At 44.2% G+C, this 16,446-nt stretch overlaps 1 protein-coding gene across 1 annotated transcript in view; it reads right to left on the bottom strand.

Moving 5' to 3' along the window:
* The window catches only part of EGF (epidermal growth factor), a 529,267-nt gene that overhangs the window by 362,836 nt on the left and 149,985 nt on the right, over positions 1 to 16,446 (bottom strand). The window contains exon 5 of the mRNA XM_086961608.1: positions 10,393 to 10,595. Within this exon, the coding sequence (XP_086817734.1) occupies positions 10,393 to 10,595 (203 nt within the window). The remainder of the gene's footprint in view (positions 1 to 10,392; positions 10,596 to 16,446) is intronic.

Raw genomic sequence — 16,446 nt, forward strand, 5'->3', positions numbered from 1 at the left:
CATAATTATCAATTAATCAATTAAAAGAATTAATTGGCAATTAAAATGTAATTAATTACAAAATAAAAATTAATTAACAATTAATTATAAAAAATACCAATAAATAAATTTACATATTTAATTAATTATAATTAAATTACTTCCCACCCTATTCCCCTACAAACCCACAACCCGCTACAGAATTAAATTACGCAAAATTTAAATAACATTAAATTCATTAATTAAATTACATTATAACATAAATAAACACTTTTAACACATAAAATACACTATAAAAATTCGATATTATTACATTTTCGATATTTTTATTAACCTATATTATGTACTTCGATATTTTGACTATCTATATTTTAAAATTCGATATTACATTACTTACCTTCAAAACGATATTTTTGATGTCTATATTCTGTCCATTCGATATTCTGTCCAGCCTATATTTTGTACTCGATATTATGTCTATTCGATATTTTGTAGTCGATATTTTGACTGTGCACCGTCCAGACACACTCACAGGGGAAGAGAAAGTACAATTTCAGTGAGGAGGAGAATCTCTGAGATGACAGAGCACCAACACCAGCTCTTTGTCACCTCAAAATTGCCATTAGGGAAGAAAGAGGCCATTTGGCAGTCCATAGTGGCCAAGATCAACAGTGTGGGACAAGCAAAGAGGACAATCGGTGACTTTAAAAAACGCAGGCATGACTATAAGCGCAGGAAGAGGGAGAAACTGGCAAACAACCTAGACAACCATGCAGAAAGGAGGAGGAAGCCGGGTGACCCAATAGGCGCTGCATGCTCAGAAGGAGCGGGAGCAGCTGTCATCCCAGAGGATTTGGAGGCAGGAATTCTGGGACAGGACAGTGCTGCCCACGAAGAACAACGCGACTTACAGGGTAAGTCGCAACAAGGGGCAATGTGGGAAAAAGGTCATGTTATGCAATGCAGCTTGCTATGTCCCAGCGCTTCACTGCGCTGTGTGCAGGGCAAAGGGCAGGAATCTGGGTCATGTACCATTAAACATCACATAATTGTAAGTCACACTACCCAGTTACTTGTAGCACAGCTCAGTCCAGCTCCATCACGTTTCTCACTTCCATGTGTGCAGTGCAGCACCGGTCCAGGTTCACCTCTGTATACTAGCACTTGTAGTGGAATGTACAACATGAGTCACCAGAACTATAAGTCCCCCAGAACAAAGCAAAAACATGACTGTGACAATGCAGGCCACCTTGCACAATGAGGCCACTGTGTCAAACGTGAGCCTATGCACCCAAATCTGGAATGTAAAGCAATTGAATGGAATGGGCTTGTCAGAGGAGAAACTGCTCAGCTGAGAGGGGGGTTAAGGTGTGGGGCATGTGAAGTATTAACACATAGACACATGACAAAAGACGCGTCTATAGTAAACTGTATGAAACTACATAGAACGCAGTTTTCCAGACGTGTGGGGTGAGAGCACACAGGTGTTAGCTGCCATGGTGGAGACCTGCTGAACTCCTGTCATGTACTAATCGGACTGGGTGTGGGAGTGAATGCAAGTGATGCACACCAGAGGACCATGTGTGTTTAAACAATTGATGGTGTATGGTCCTGGTGAGCCTCTGGTAGTGCAGTGCATTGTAGGTGTAAGCTGAGCACATTGAACTGGCACTGTGTCTGAATGGGGAGACATTGCATAGCAAGGAGGTGAAAAGGGATATGTGTACTCCAAGCTATCCTGACCAAGACACATGCACTGATGTGTTTGACAGTGTCACACTTGTGTTGCAGCTGGGAAGGGATGACAAAGTAGAGCCCATTGTGATACCATATCCTACATGTGAAGTGGCTCTGGGTGAAGATGTAGCACGTGGCAAGAAGAGTCTGAAGGCAAATTGTCACTCAATGCCACATATGTATAGGTCGGAGGATTTGAAACAGGTATCTGTCAAGGTGTAGGATGAACTAGTTTGCCAACACAAAGGGCAGGAGTCAGGGATGGTTGGAGGCAAAGGTGTATGGGCAAACCTGGGAAGGTACATGTCACCAATTCCAGCACTACTACCAGGAAGGCTACAGCTTGACTCATAGTCCTCAAAATCAGCCAGGCATATCCGACCATTGGGTAGGCTCATGCATATTGTTGGTGCTGTAGGCACATGGGAGTTAATGTTTTATCTGGCTTGCATCAGTGTTTGGCAGTAGGTTGAGTCCCTGGCCCAAAATCAGGATTGCCAGAGGAGAAATGTATATGTACAAGTGAGGGGACCTGAGTGAAACGATGTTGGTTACTCTGCAGATAACCATCTCTGGCAATGATGAAATGGGTGACCATCAGTGCTAGCAATTTACCTAGTTTGACTAGGTCCATCCCCTCAGAGTTGGTACACAGTACACACTGTCCACAAATATGGAGCCAACTGTGTGTGCAATGAAATCACCTGAGTATACTCAAACAGGAAACCCATGGTATGTACATTCTCTCACACATTCCTGCAGTCTAGCAAGGTTGGAAGCTGTCTAAAGGTGTGCAGGATATGTGTGAAAAAACGGAACCCTTGGCCGCATGAAAGGACATTGTGGATGCAAGAGAGCACAGAATGCCATTGTGTATTGTGTGAAAGGCAGACTGCAGGATCATCACTAATTCATGACCAAGCCCACACACCTTCCCAGGAGCTGTGGGCTGAGTACTGGTCACAGGTAATGCAGGCACCCTGGGTACTAGGTGCAATGTGCACAGTAGTGGTATCAATATGTCAAACACAATCAGTATGGGCATTATGAAAAAGAAAGCAAATCATCAAATCAAGGCAGATGTGGACCTTACCTCATATCACACCTGCAATAATGGCATGCCCAGCGACCTGTGTAAGTGTGTGGAAATATGTGCCTTGACACGACAAGTCAGCCGTGTCACTCATTTGGAAGTGCACCTTCTCCCAACGCTCCCACCTCTCATGTGTAGGGGTAGCCTTGGCTCACCCTACCTCCACTGCCGATCATGTTTTGCAGGTAACACACCAACAACCGCAGCAGACCACCAAACTCCTCAACCAACAGGTTCTTGGAACTGGCCCTGCCTGACTTCTCCTTACCCACATTAGCCTCCCTAAACCCAAAAAAACAAAAACAGATCCGTTCCCCTCACCCCTAACACTACTAACCCCTAAATGGACAACACCTGACAATACAATGGACAAAACTTTACAAAATACCATTAAAAAACTCAAATGACAGTTTAACTACACAACAGGGACAGCAAAGACACCAACAAGACCAAATATCACACCAAATCGCAAGAGAACCCACAAACACCTCCAACAGCAAGCACAGACAAAATCACTAAAAGTGAAAGGAACTTCACACTTCCTGGCTTGCCGCACGACTAAGCCATTTAATAATGTCCTGGCTGGATGAGTTAAGTGTTCAACTAAAGCATCACATTTCCTACCAAGCGTCACGTTTCTTACTAAAGTGTCACATTTCCTACTAAAGCGTCACATTTCCTACAAAAGCATCAGACTTCCTACGAAAGTGTCCCATTTTCTACTAAAGCTTCGCCCTTTAATAATAGAGTATCTTGATTCCTAAAGCATCAACTTTACCACTAACGCTTCTCATTTCCTAAAGCGTCACCTCTACTATTAAAGCGTCTCTTTTCCTAAAGAGTCACATTTTCTACTTAAGCGCCACCTTTACTACTAAAGCTTCTTGTTTCCTAAAGCATCACATTTTCTACTGAAGCCTCACCCTTACTACTAAAGCGTCTCGTTTCCTAAAGCATCACCTTTACTACTAAAGTATCTTTTACTCTAAAGCTTCATCTTCACAACTAAAGTGTCTCATTTCCTAAAGCGTCACGTTTCCTACTAAGGCATCACCTTTCACCACTAATGTGTTTCATTTCCTAAAGCGTCACAAATCCTTTTTCCTAAAGCTTCACCTTCAATATTGAAGCGTCTCATTTCCTAAAGCATCACATTTCCTACTAAAGCATCACCTTTACAATTAAAACATATTGTTTCATAAAGTGTCCAGTTTCCTAAAGCATCTCCTTTACTACTAAAGATTCTCATTTCCTTCTAAACCATTACCTTTACAACTAAAGCATCTGTTTCCTATAGCGTCAAGTTTCCTACTAAAGTGTCACCTTTGCTACTAAAACGCCTCGTTTCCAGAAGCTTCATCATTACAGTTAAAGCGTCTCGTGTCATAAAGCGTCACGTTTCCTACTAATGCGTCACGTTTCCTACTAATGCGTCATGTTTCCTACTAAAGCTTCTCATTTCCAAAGCGTCACCTTTACTACTAAAGCGACCTGTTTCCTAAAGCATCATCTTTATTGTTAAAACATCTTGTTTCCTAAAGCGTCACTTTTACTACTAAAGTGTCTCGTTTCCCAAAGCGTCACATTTCCTCCTGAAACGTTTTGTTTCCTATTAAAGCATTGCTTTTGAAGTGGACAGTTTTGAGTCATATAAAAACTCTGAATTCAGAGTCTACATTACTTAGACTAGAAGCCAAAACGATACTTCGTCTCCATACAACTGTACCATAGATAGGACACTGTTTTTCATTACGATCATCATAAAAACTATGATAGATGCACAGAGGGGCTACACCAGGTCTGAAGATACAGCAATGAGAGAATAGCAAAGACTCTATTACAGAAATTCAGTTAATTTTATTATTTAGCTCTGCAGAATCATAAGAATGGGTGAATTGAGGACCCTTAAAGCCATCACTGGGTACGCCACAGTAAAGGAACTATTACACCTCTGATAGATTTTTATTTTAGACTGATGTATCTATATGGATTTAAGTGTTTTTGACATGATGTGTCTCTCCATGTGGTTGCATTAATCTGTGATATCAGGATATCTATTGTCCCCCTAAATTGATCCAGCATAGAGGAATATTAATATACAACTTTAAGGGGCCACAAAACACATACAGCCAGATTCATCAAAGGAAATTTGGCTCGCAAAGGGTCAGATTCTGAGAATCTGGCCCTTTGCGAGCGCTATTTTTGCATTTGGGATTCATCATCCCAAATGCAAAAATCGCAATTATAGAAATCGCTAAATTGGGATGAATTGCACTTAAGGAATCTCAATTTGAGATTCCTTAAATGCAATTCATCAACCATTTAAAAACTGCGAATTCGCAATCTGGGGCCGCTATTTACCGCGAAGTCTAACTACGTGGTAATTAGCGAAAACTTAGAAAAATGCACTTTAGTGCATTTTTCTAAGTTGTATGTTACACACACACATGTCCTTTGGACATGTGTGTGAGCAACACCAGTGTACATTACCATTTATGGGGTGGTACAGGGTGTCCTTTGGACACCCTGGCACCCTTGAAATCGCTTCCTTATTTGCGATTCGCTATTTGCTAATCGCGATTAGCAATTAGCGAATCGCAAATAAGAAAGCTGTAGGAATCGCAATAAATATTGCGATTTCTACATGAATCCCGTTTTGCGAGTCTTTAATAGCAATTCCTTAATAATCGCTATTCAGGACTCGCAAAACCTGACAATGATGAATCTGGGAGATAGAGCCTTACTTCCTTGTAAGGGGTTCCTTCTCAGGCAAGATGCAAGAAGATGAAAATAATTCCAATCTTACAAAGCAGTTCAAAATAAACCACAAGTGTTTGTAATTTGCGCAGTCACAACCGCGAACTACAACTCCCCACTAACCGGGCGATGCAGCTAGTGGTCAGCCTATCAGGAAGACCGGTCTTGAATCACAGCCTCTCAACCAATCAAGAGGAAGGTGTGGCCTCGGTTGAAGTATAGAGACCCATTTCCTGCAGGTTTGCTCCTCACTCCTTCAGGTACCTCTCAAGACGGACCACCGCGAACATGGGCATCAGTTAAAGGTATGTGGCCACTCGCTGATTTCACTTCCACTTCTCCATGACGCACTTATCAAGTTCATGAGCACACCACCATGCATGGTGTGGTTCTGTTTCTTTGAAAGGCAATAGAAGTGAACCTTTTGAAATAACCTGCCAGGTGTTCCCTGGGAGGAGACATGGGCTGGTCTCCCCTATTGTCTTGTCCATTACAAAAGAAACACATGGATTTCGTTAACATGGTATATAGTGTGAAACTAGTTTGTGCACACACATTCTGTCCCCTTGCATGGGCTCCTGGTGGGGTAGGCATATTTCTGTTGTCTCTTCTTATCACTAACCTTCACCAAAAGGCTTCAAATAACTTTCTCCCACAAACAAGGAAACTAGCACCCTCACAGTACGAGTTTTACATGAAGAAATAATAACACTTCTCACATGCTTTTATGCTTGCATACACTCAGTGGTGGTAAGCTAGGGGCAGGAGATTCCTTCAAGTCCTAACACCAGGCACCTCAAATCTCTTCCCTAGTACCCGACCGATGTGTGGGAAATTACTGTTTTAAATAAGAGAAGATTCACCAATTTGAACAGGTATGTCTGCTAGAAAACTTTCAAGAACGGTTCCATGAACAGTCATGGGAGAGGAGTTTTTCTGCTATCCCCCCCCCCACCCCCATTGTCATTCCAGTGAATGAATGCCTCAAACTTATGACCATTGAACATCACACGCCAAAGCACAATGGCCAATAGGCAGAGTCAATGATCCAGGGCTCCCCCTTCTCGGGATAGAACAACTCCGTGCACAACAGTCAGGACCGAGGTCTCATTCCATACTCAGAATTAAATAGGGTCAGACTTTAACCATGAAAAGGTTTCATTCCAAAATGTAAAGTGTGTGGACATTCTAGTCCATGAATGTTTGTAATCAAAAACAAGTCTCTTAGTATATCATGTTGCAACAAAATAATCCTCAAACATCCCGATGCATTTCGGGCGGATGCCCTTTGTCAAGGGATTACTCTACGAGGCAAAACAAAATAGAGAATCACTGTAACATCCTGTGAACTGTTACACGAAGTAATAACATTGGCATGCGATTAATAGAACCAGAGGGAGCAGGGTGAGATTTAATGCTGACCACGAGGCAGAGTGTGTTGTGTCTGACGAGATGGGTCAGAGGTAGAGAGTGCCAAGAAGAAAATAAACCGCGAGTTCCCAGAGTCTTAGGTTGTGAGAAAAAATCACCCGGATCAGTTACGCTTGATGCGTGAAAATAGAGCGGAAACGCTCGAGAAGTGAAATGGAGTAGAAACGCTCAAGGAAGGAACAGTGTGAAGGCAAGTATGCGTGCGACAGAGCCATCGAGTGCATAAAAGATAATATGCAAACGTGAACCGTTAAAAGTATCCCCAAGTCCCCGTAGGGTACTTACATGCAGGCAACAGTGTTGAACTCCGCGGAGTTCCTACGGAGTGGGTGGATCAGAAGAGACGCGGAGCGTCACTGGTTTAAAGCGTCTTGTGTGCATAGATATGAAAGAAGGACTAGAGGTGCACCCAGTTGTAATGGGAGTGTCAAATATAAGTGCCGCCATATTGGAATGGGTGAATAATAAGGAGGTGAAAACAATGAACATTATACTAACGATGGAAACAAAGAAGTATGAAAAGGTTGGAGATGAAAAATAAAGCAGTTCTAAATATAATCAAACATGCATGATAGTATCACAAATAACACAGAAATTCAATACGGTCATTGAGCCCATGGGGCACCATCGTGGCAAGGAGACGGATCCAATAGTTCTCTCCTGACTGTTGTGCACGGAGTTGTTCTCTCCCTAAAAGGGGGAGCCCTGGATCATTGCTATCAACACTCACACTGCCAGGCCAGACAGTGTTTTTCCTCTTGTTGCACACTACAACCCGTTACAATACTTCACCACTGCACTATTTGAACAATTTGCTGTGCGAGCTCCCTCTACCTTTGAGCAATAGGCAGAGTCTTCATCTTCGACAGCCCAAGATCTGAACGGTACGTAAGCTCAAAAATTCTTTTGAAACCAGTGTTTTGAGGCAGCAAAAAGATCCTCTGGCCAACCAGTAACAGGGTTTGCCCTTTGTATATATGTTTTTACCAATAAGAACTGACTGGAAATTGTGGATGAATACAGATATTTGGGTGTAATAGTTGATAGTAAAGGGACATTCCAACCTCAGAAAGAAGAAGCAGCAAGGAGAGGGATTGCAATAGCGGTTGGATTTAAAAATCTCAATTTGAAAATTGCTGGCCGCAGCTTTACCCCTCTGCTACAGGAGATCCAAGCTAAACTTTTACCGGCATTCACCTATGGAAGTGAATGCTTACGTGGTGGTGATGAGCTGACCTTGGATAATACAGGAGCCAGGGCAATGCAAATGATATTTAACTTCTCTAAGTATACATCTCATGCACAAATAAAGCTTGAATTTGGCCTGAGGAACCGAAGAATAGCACGAATGGGCGCCAATGCCAAATGCTGACATAAAATACAGGAGCTGAAGTAACAACAATGGATCACTATCTCTGGAAGGAGTTAGAAAGAAAAAGGGAGCGCAGCTACAATCTACCTAAAGCATTCAATAGACACCGTGGATCGCACAATACGTTCAAACAACTGGTAAACAAATCAGTAAGGATCATCTCGCAAATAGGAGATAAAGCAACGCTAATCAACAGGGACCATGACTGGACTGTCATTCAAAGCTACACCAGTGGCTCCCACCAAACCTATCTAGGCGTTGGCTTCACATGGATTATGAAGGAGAAGTTCCTACGACTACGGCTGGGCATCCTACCATCATTGTATCATCTACACCCGTGGAAACACCCTCAAACAAAAACTATCTGTCGCCTATGTGGGGATTTAAAAGAGGATAGTCTTCATCTAACATGCATCTGCAAGGAACTGGACAAGGAGCGCAGATCCGTATTTAAACATGCCATAAAAGAAATGGGAATAAGAACATGCAGGCAGAGGGTTAAAGCATGATTTGATGGCAAAGATATCCAACTAGTGTGTCGTCTTGTCAGATTTCTAGATAAAGCAGGAAAAAAGCTGAACTCTAGTAGGGAGAAATGAGACGAGGACATTTTATGCCATACCTAAGACTCACTGCCTTTTGCAAGAAACAATGGAAAAACCAGCATTGACTGAAATCGTATAAACGCAAAACGTTGAACTTTTCTATCTTTTATTTTGTTTTAACAGACCGCTTTTTAAACCTGGAGACTTATGAAATGATACGCGCTACTCTACAAACTAAGCCCTGACCTTTGATTACCCGGATGCGCCCATTTTACCATAACACCCCACATCCTTTTTAAACATGTTTGTTCATTTGGAACTGTTTTTTTCTTTTGATACATTGATTTTATGGTTGCAATAGTTTTAAGTAATCACGCAAAAAAGGCTATTATTATTATTAGTATTAAAAAATAAGAACTCGGAGAAGACTAGCATCAGCACACCCACGTTGTTTTCCCCTTTTTTAGTGTCCCGGGTAAGAATAGTTCTCACCCTGAGGAAGACCTTCAATAAATACCTTGGCCCAACAAGAAGCTCAAAACGCGCCAGCAGACACAATAATCAACCAATACAGCCTGAACTGTCAGGCCAGGTCCTCCCTGGACCGGAAACAAGCATCCTGGAACTAGTTTCGGGTTAACACCCCCTCATCAGGCAGGTTCGCTTTACTCCAGAGCTTTACTACATGAGAGATCTTGATGATGGATCAAGCAGCTCAACTCTGTCGTCAGAGATAGGGAAGTGGGAGTCACAACTAATGGTAACCTGGAACACCAGCACATGTTACCCTATTGGCCATTCCATACAGAGGGCCCTCTACGTCTTGATCAAAAAATATTTTTGCTCTTTCTCCCTCACCTTGTACTTGAATACACGGTACAAGCCACGTTTTAGCCATCAAACAATATCTAAAAAGGGTGTTAGGGCGTGCACTTCATGTTGCGGTTGTCAGTTGTTTATTGCCATCCAGATCTATTTTATCCCCAGAATAGGCTAATTCTTCTTCACTCTTCCAAGTTTACTCATCCAGGTCTACTCTTTGAAGTGACTTGTAACTTAACCACATGTGTGAATTGCTGCTTGGTACATAGAGAATGGTATCATACTACAAGATGGCAACAGTTTACTGACACACCTATTTTTGTAAATGCACAATGTTGTTAATTGCCATGTCACTGTTGACAATGTGTTGATATTTCTACACATGACAAATCATCATCTTAATGCTTCACTTCCAAACAGTTAGACAGTCCACGAGTTCCACAAAATGTCCTCAACACTCTGCAGCGGGTAATATCACACATTAAAAGAAAACTGATTGAACAGATCCATGTATCGAGGAGACAAAGAAAAAATAAAGACAAATGTAAAGCAGTTTCTTCAATTGCAACCATAGCCAGTCACATTGATGGCTGACCAAAAATATTCAATATTCATGCTTGGTTACATGTGGTGGGGTGTGTAAAGCAGTAACTTACCCTCTCTATTCAAATCTGCTTTGGCTGCAGGTTGGCTCAATCTGTGCACCACCTTTAGCTGAATAGCGGGAAACAGCGAAGGGCCCAGACGCAGCCTAACAATCTCCTTCCCTGTGTACTTGTTGGACTGCCTGATGGTGCCGGTTTTCCACTCTGAGTAGTAGACATCATCAGCAAAAAGGGAGATTCCAAAAAGGTGATGTCTGGGACAAAATATTTGATACAATTAAATATGTGTTCATAATAGTTGCAAACTCCTTCACTTTATCTTACGTACATTTAGTGTTTTGTCAATGATGTAGACGCATTCAGGGAGTAGGCGGCATTGTGTCAGGTAGTGCCTATCATTCTGTTTGTAGCGTAGGAAGTTATCCTAAGATTACCAATGGCTATTAGAGACTATTAGAACTGCTGGTTAACTACTAATACTTTGGATAATACACTCACTCCAACAAAAGCATGCTCTTCTCATCACTTCTGTTTTAACAACAAGGGTAACCCAATTGAGTCGGCTAGGGACCATGGGAATCAATTATTTAACACAACAGCAGTCCCTACTAAAGAACGGATAATGAGCAAAGAGAGAATGAATACAGACCCAATCTGTGCTGTATTGGTAAAAACTTGTCCAGCCGGACAGAGGTTCAATATTTAATTTAGAAGCAATTTAAGAGATTCAGCACAGACAGACACTGAGAGTGGGGCACAAGCCTGTGTCCAACTACAGAGACAATTGTGACATACAATTCAGGAAACATAAAAAAGCGGGGGGAATTTCAGGTAATGCTCACCGTTTGTTTTTTCCAAAGAATAGGTAATTAAACAAACTAATCGCAAGTAACCGCTCTACAGAGACAAATAGAGACATCAAATGTGTATGTATGAGCAGTTTTAGTTGTCGACAGCGTTTCGATCTCAACCAAAAATACAAGGATCATCTTCAGGACTTTAAATATGCATGCCTGTAGTTAAGTGCCTAAAGGAACCGTACTTAAGAATGTGTGCAATAACAAGGGTCGGTGCCAGGATAGCGGGTTGTAAAAGCCTGATCGTTTGTCCTAGAGTTCCTGTTAGGTACAAACAGGGGGAAAATCAAATCAGACGGAGGGAGCCACAGCCGTGTGCTCCTGGAGGCAGGATCGCCTAAAGCCGGAAACGCGGCGTTTAGATGCGGGGGTCTGTGTTCTCGGTGAAGGGCTCACCAAAAGTTTCAGTATAGTTTAATCACTTCAAGCGAGGGGAGCCACAGCTGTGTGCTCATGGCGGCAGGATTGCCTTAAGCTGAAATTGAGGCGTGTAGATACAGGGGTCTGCTTTCTCAGTGGGAGGACCACAACATATTAGCAAAGCATTTTGAACAATAAAACAGCTAAGAGCAGCTAGCACAAGAGGCCTGTGGGGCATAGAAGGGAAAGCTGCAGAGAAATCTGGAAGTCATCATTGGCAATTGGATTGATGCATGTTAGAAATTGGGGTCTCTATTTGGCACAGGTAGGTACGTTTTGACAAATAGGGACCCTCTCCACTAGGCAGGATAAGGCAATTAAGCTCCTAAAATAGCCCCTGCTCACCTCCTTGGTAGCTTGGCACCAGCAGCAAGGCTTTATCTCAAAGGCGTTGTAAGTTAAGCATTTGTGACCACATACAGAAACCCAGTGACAACACTACAAATGGACACCACACAAGGTTTTATATAAATAAGTATATTTTATGTAGAGTTACCACAAGCCCAATAAATGACAAAAAGAATCCACAGTACTATTAGAATTCAAGAGTTCTGGTTAAAAGGCTTAATTCAAGGTTCTGTGCGAGTCAATAGACCTGTCTGGCTACAGCGTTGTTGAAATAACACAGAGTCTAACAAATCCAGCAGACTGCGTCGGTCCGGGCCCACTCAAATGTCGACAGACTCAGTCACAGTACCTTTTACTTGATGCAGCATGCAAGGACGTGCGAGCCGGTTCCGGTGTTCATCGCGGTGCAGAAAAGAAAGTGTTGCAGGACGCATTGTCCCTCGATGCGGTGCAGGCAGCGGCCCGTTGACAGAGTCGGTGGATCCAAGGCGTGCGTTGCAGGGCGAGACGGTGCTTCGATGCGGTGCTTGCAGCTTGCGGTGCGGCGACAGATACGGAGTTCGGGAGCTGGCGTCAATCAGTCCGGACAGCGGTGCAAGTCGGGCGGTGCGTCGCAAAACGTGTGAGTTTGTGCCCAACTCCGGTGCGTTCACAGGACTCGAAGTCAGCAGTAGTCACCGCGTCGGTCAGGCCAGTACGAGTTGGTGTAACGAGGCGTTGCATGTCGTGGTGTCCACCAGTCGTGGTGCAGGCAACGGCTCGGTGACGGCATCAGGACGGAGTCGGTGAGCTTAGAGCTTGCTTTGTTCGAGGTGGACGTTGCTTGATGCGGTGCCTACTGGACACCGGGCCGGTCGTGAGAGACAGTCACAGATCCATGCCTCTGTAGCAACTGAAGCAGCTTTTCCAGCAGCAATCCACAAAGGCTGGTGAAGTCTACTGGTCCTGAGACTTCGGTCAGGGGGCAAGCTCTCTTCCAAGCCCTTGGAGATCTTTTCACAAGTTGAAAGTAAAGTACACAAAGTTCTTTCTCTTCTCTTTGGCAGCCAGGCAACCACTGCAGGCCAATCCCCCAAGAAGCACTTCAGCTTGGGAATAGTCTCTCCTCAGTTTCTTCAGGTTCCTCTCCTCAGCAGAGGTTTTGTCCTGTAAGTCCAGAAGTGATCTAATTTCTTGGGATTAGGGTCCCAATACTTATACCCCAAAATCCTTTGTTCTCTGAGGGGAGAGGGGCCTGTGCCCAGTCAAAACCAGTTCTGAAGCACTCTGTTTGCCAGACTTCTCCTTTCCTTTCATAGTGCAGGGCAGGAACATCAGACACCCCACAGGAGGTGGAGCCAGCATTGTGGAAGGCAAGTACAGCCCTGGAGAACTTTGTTGACAGTCTTCCTTCTCTTCTTTCAGTGTGCAGGGCAGAGACATCAGACGCAGCACAGGGGGTGGAGCCAGCACTGTGGGGGGCGGGCACAGTCCTATTCTTGTCCCAGGTGCAACTCCTCCCTCCCATCTAGATGCAGATCTCTCTATTCACCACTGGGCTGACTCATTCTGTCTCCTGGAATTCACCAGCCCTGTCACTCAAACTCCAGACAAGGAATACACAACCTAGCAGAGGCAGGCTTGAAAGGTTTAGGCAAGCAAATACCTACTTTCTAAAAGTGGTATTTGCAAACACAGAATGTTAAACACCACTTTACTAAAATATGTATTTTATCATTCTGAGTCCAGGCATACTAAACTCGAATTTCCACCATGATTTCTGAGTCAGTTAGGATTATAAAATGTAATAATTCTAACAGCCCATTCTGGCCTATGGAGAACAGGTAGCCTTGCAATAGTGAAAAACGAAAATGGCTGTAATTCACTATTAGGACATGCCACACACATCAGGGCTTGTCCTACCTCATACTTACAATGCACCCTGCCCTTGGGCCTACCATAGGGGTGACTATTATGAAGAAAAGGGAAGGTTTAGGGACTGGCAAGTGGGTGCACTTGCCCAGTCAGCATGACAGTACCAGACTGCACGCAGGCTCTGCAATGGCAGGCCTTAGACACATTTTACAAGGCTGCTTCTGTGGGTGGCACAACCAGTGCTGTAAAAGTACAAGTAAACAAAATAGTCAATCATGGAATCACCAATTAATACATCAATTTACAATAGGGAGAGCATATGCACTTTAGCGCTGATCACCAGTGGTAAAGTGTCCAGAGTCATAAAATAGCCAACAACAGGTCAGAAAAAATATAGGAGGGAGGCAAAAAGTTCAGGAATGACCCTGCAAAAAGGGCCAAGTCCAACAATGCCACAGTGGGGTCGACCCTTTTACCCCTTCTGTGTCTTCTTAAGAAAGGAATTACCCACTTCATTATCTCAGTACCTTCTCTGATGTCCTGGGTCTGGAACAGAATGGTAGAAGTGCACTGGTTTGGCACACCTTTCCAGCAGCTATGCAATAACCATTGATGTTCGCACTCCCACTGTCCCCACCTCTTCTAAGCGAGATGGGTCTTCTCCATATGCTGGTGATGGAGCCCTTATGATAGAGGTGGTGGGGATGGGAGATGGATGGAAACCCCAACCAATGTTATTATGTGTGCTAGAGGACATGCAACAGGTGAATAGCAAGCTAGAAGACCATGTTTACATGTCTTACTATGCATTCATCACTCTTTAGCACCCGCGATACTGCTCTCTAGCCACATATAAGGAGTAAGGAATCTGTTGACAGTACACACCCATGGGCAAGTTGGGCAACAATAATCATCTAAAGTAGGGGTTCCTACCTTGGAATAAAGCTGACCCAGGCTAAATAACACAGAGGCACCAACAAATGAGGCAGCTCCAACGAAAACACTAGCATTGCTTCCCTTTATCTAGGGGCTTCTAAATATCTGCTAAGAAAATTGCAGTCTCTTCAGAATGCTGTAGCACGGAAACTTCTGAAAATTCCTAAATTCAAACCTGTATCCCATTCACTGTATGATCTGTACTGACTGCCTGGGGAGAAAAGGGTGTCTTTCAAGGCACTGTGCCTTATGCACAAGGCGCTTTATAAGACAGGCCCGTCGTATTTTCAAGAGCGGTTCTCCTGGTACGTGCCCAGCAGGAACCTTAGAACCAGCTCCGCATTTATGGTTACGGTCCCTAGAATCAAACGAGCCAACTGGGGTGGTAGAACGCTTGCTTATCAGGGAGGAAAACTATGGAACTCTCTCCGCTCACAGCCGGCGCTGCAGGTGTTTAGGAAGCAGCTGAAGATCTGGCTGTTTCCACATTAAGTCAAAGAGGTCACCTGGCCTCTCCCCCTCCCCCCCACACCACCCCATAAACCATGACTCCCTCGTTCTTTCTGAATCTGCTCAGCGCTAAGACACCCTCGGGTAACGTGCGCTTTAAAAAATCATCTCATTCTCATTCATGTCCTCTATCTATAAATCAAGCCTCACGGCTGTTTCCTACTTGGAGCAAGGCTTTTAGTAGGCACTTTTGAAAGAGTCAATCAAGTATAACTTTTAGAAATCAAAAATAGCTCCAACCAGGGCTATTTGGTCATGGTTGGCAACTCCACAAAGACAGGTCGATCTTGATGGAGCAAGGGCTGGTTATGGAGTAGGGCAGACCCCCTTACAGTACCTTGAAAGCGTTGTGCAAAACAAAGGCGATTGCGAACACAGGGGAGGTGAGGTGTTCTGGAGGACGGTGCTACGTCGGTTCCTTACTGTTGCAGGGGAGGTGATGCATCAGTTCCTTACAGCTGCAGGGGAGGTGAGGCTGCGGTGGCCAGTGCAGTGCCTCAGTTCCTTACTGTGGAACAAAGTTGATACTGGGTCGAATGTCAAGCTTTGTGGCGTCAGCTCTGCAGTATTAAAGAAGCTCTGGTGTCAGCTGGGTTGGTGTGCGGTGCAAGTCAGAAAGTGCATCATGCTCTTCATGGGTGGTGCCCTCAGCTCTGGTGCAGGCAGTGGCATGTAGTCGATGCTGGTGCGCGAGTGTTGGTAAAGTTGGGCTGCAGTGTGAGTCAGGGTAGTGCTTTGTGCTCTTCACAGGCTGTGCTCTTGGCTCTGGTGCAGTCAGCGGCTTCCATGATGATGTCAGGGTCAATAAGTTGCTGTCATTGGCAACAAAGTCTCCGGTGTAAGTCAGAGCAGTGCGTTGTGCTCTTCACAAGCGGTGCCCTTGGCTCCAGGACACAGCGTCAGTGTTGCTTTTCTTGGGTTGTAGCACACACCACTTGACTCCAAGGGCCCAGGAACTAGATTCGGCCCACTTGGCAAGACAGGGCCTTCAGCAGTAAAGCCCAAGTGCTGTTATCAAGAACAGGTGATGTCTTTGATGGTCCTGAGACTTCTTAACATGAAGCAAGCTCAACTCAAGCCCTTAGAGGACTTTGGAAGCAGGATGTAGAAAGGAAAGTCCTTTCTCTCCCAGGACAGAAGCAGCCGAGCAGCAGGCAAACATGGCAAAGCAAACAGCACA

This window comes from Lissotriton vulgaris, chromosome 3_1 (assembly GCF_964263255.1).
Source record: "Lissotriton vulgaris chromosome 3_1, aLisVul1.2, whole genome shotgun sequence".
Classification (NCBI taxonomy): Eukaryota; Metazoa; Chordata; class Amphibia; order Caudata; family Salamandridae; genus Lissotriton; species Lissotriton vulgaris.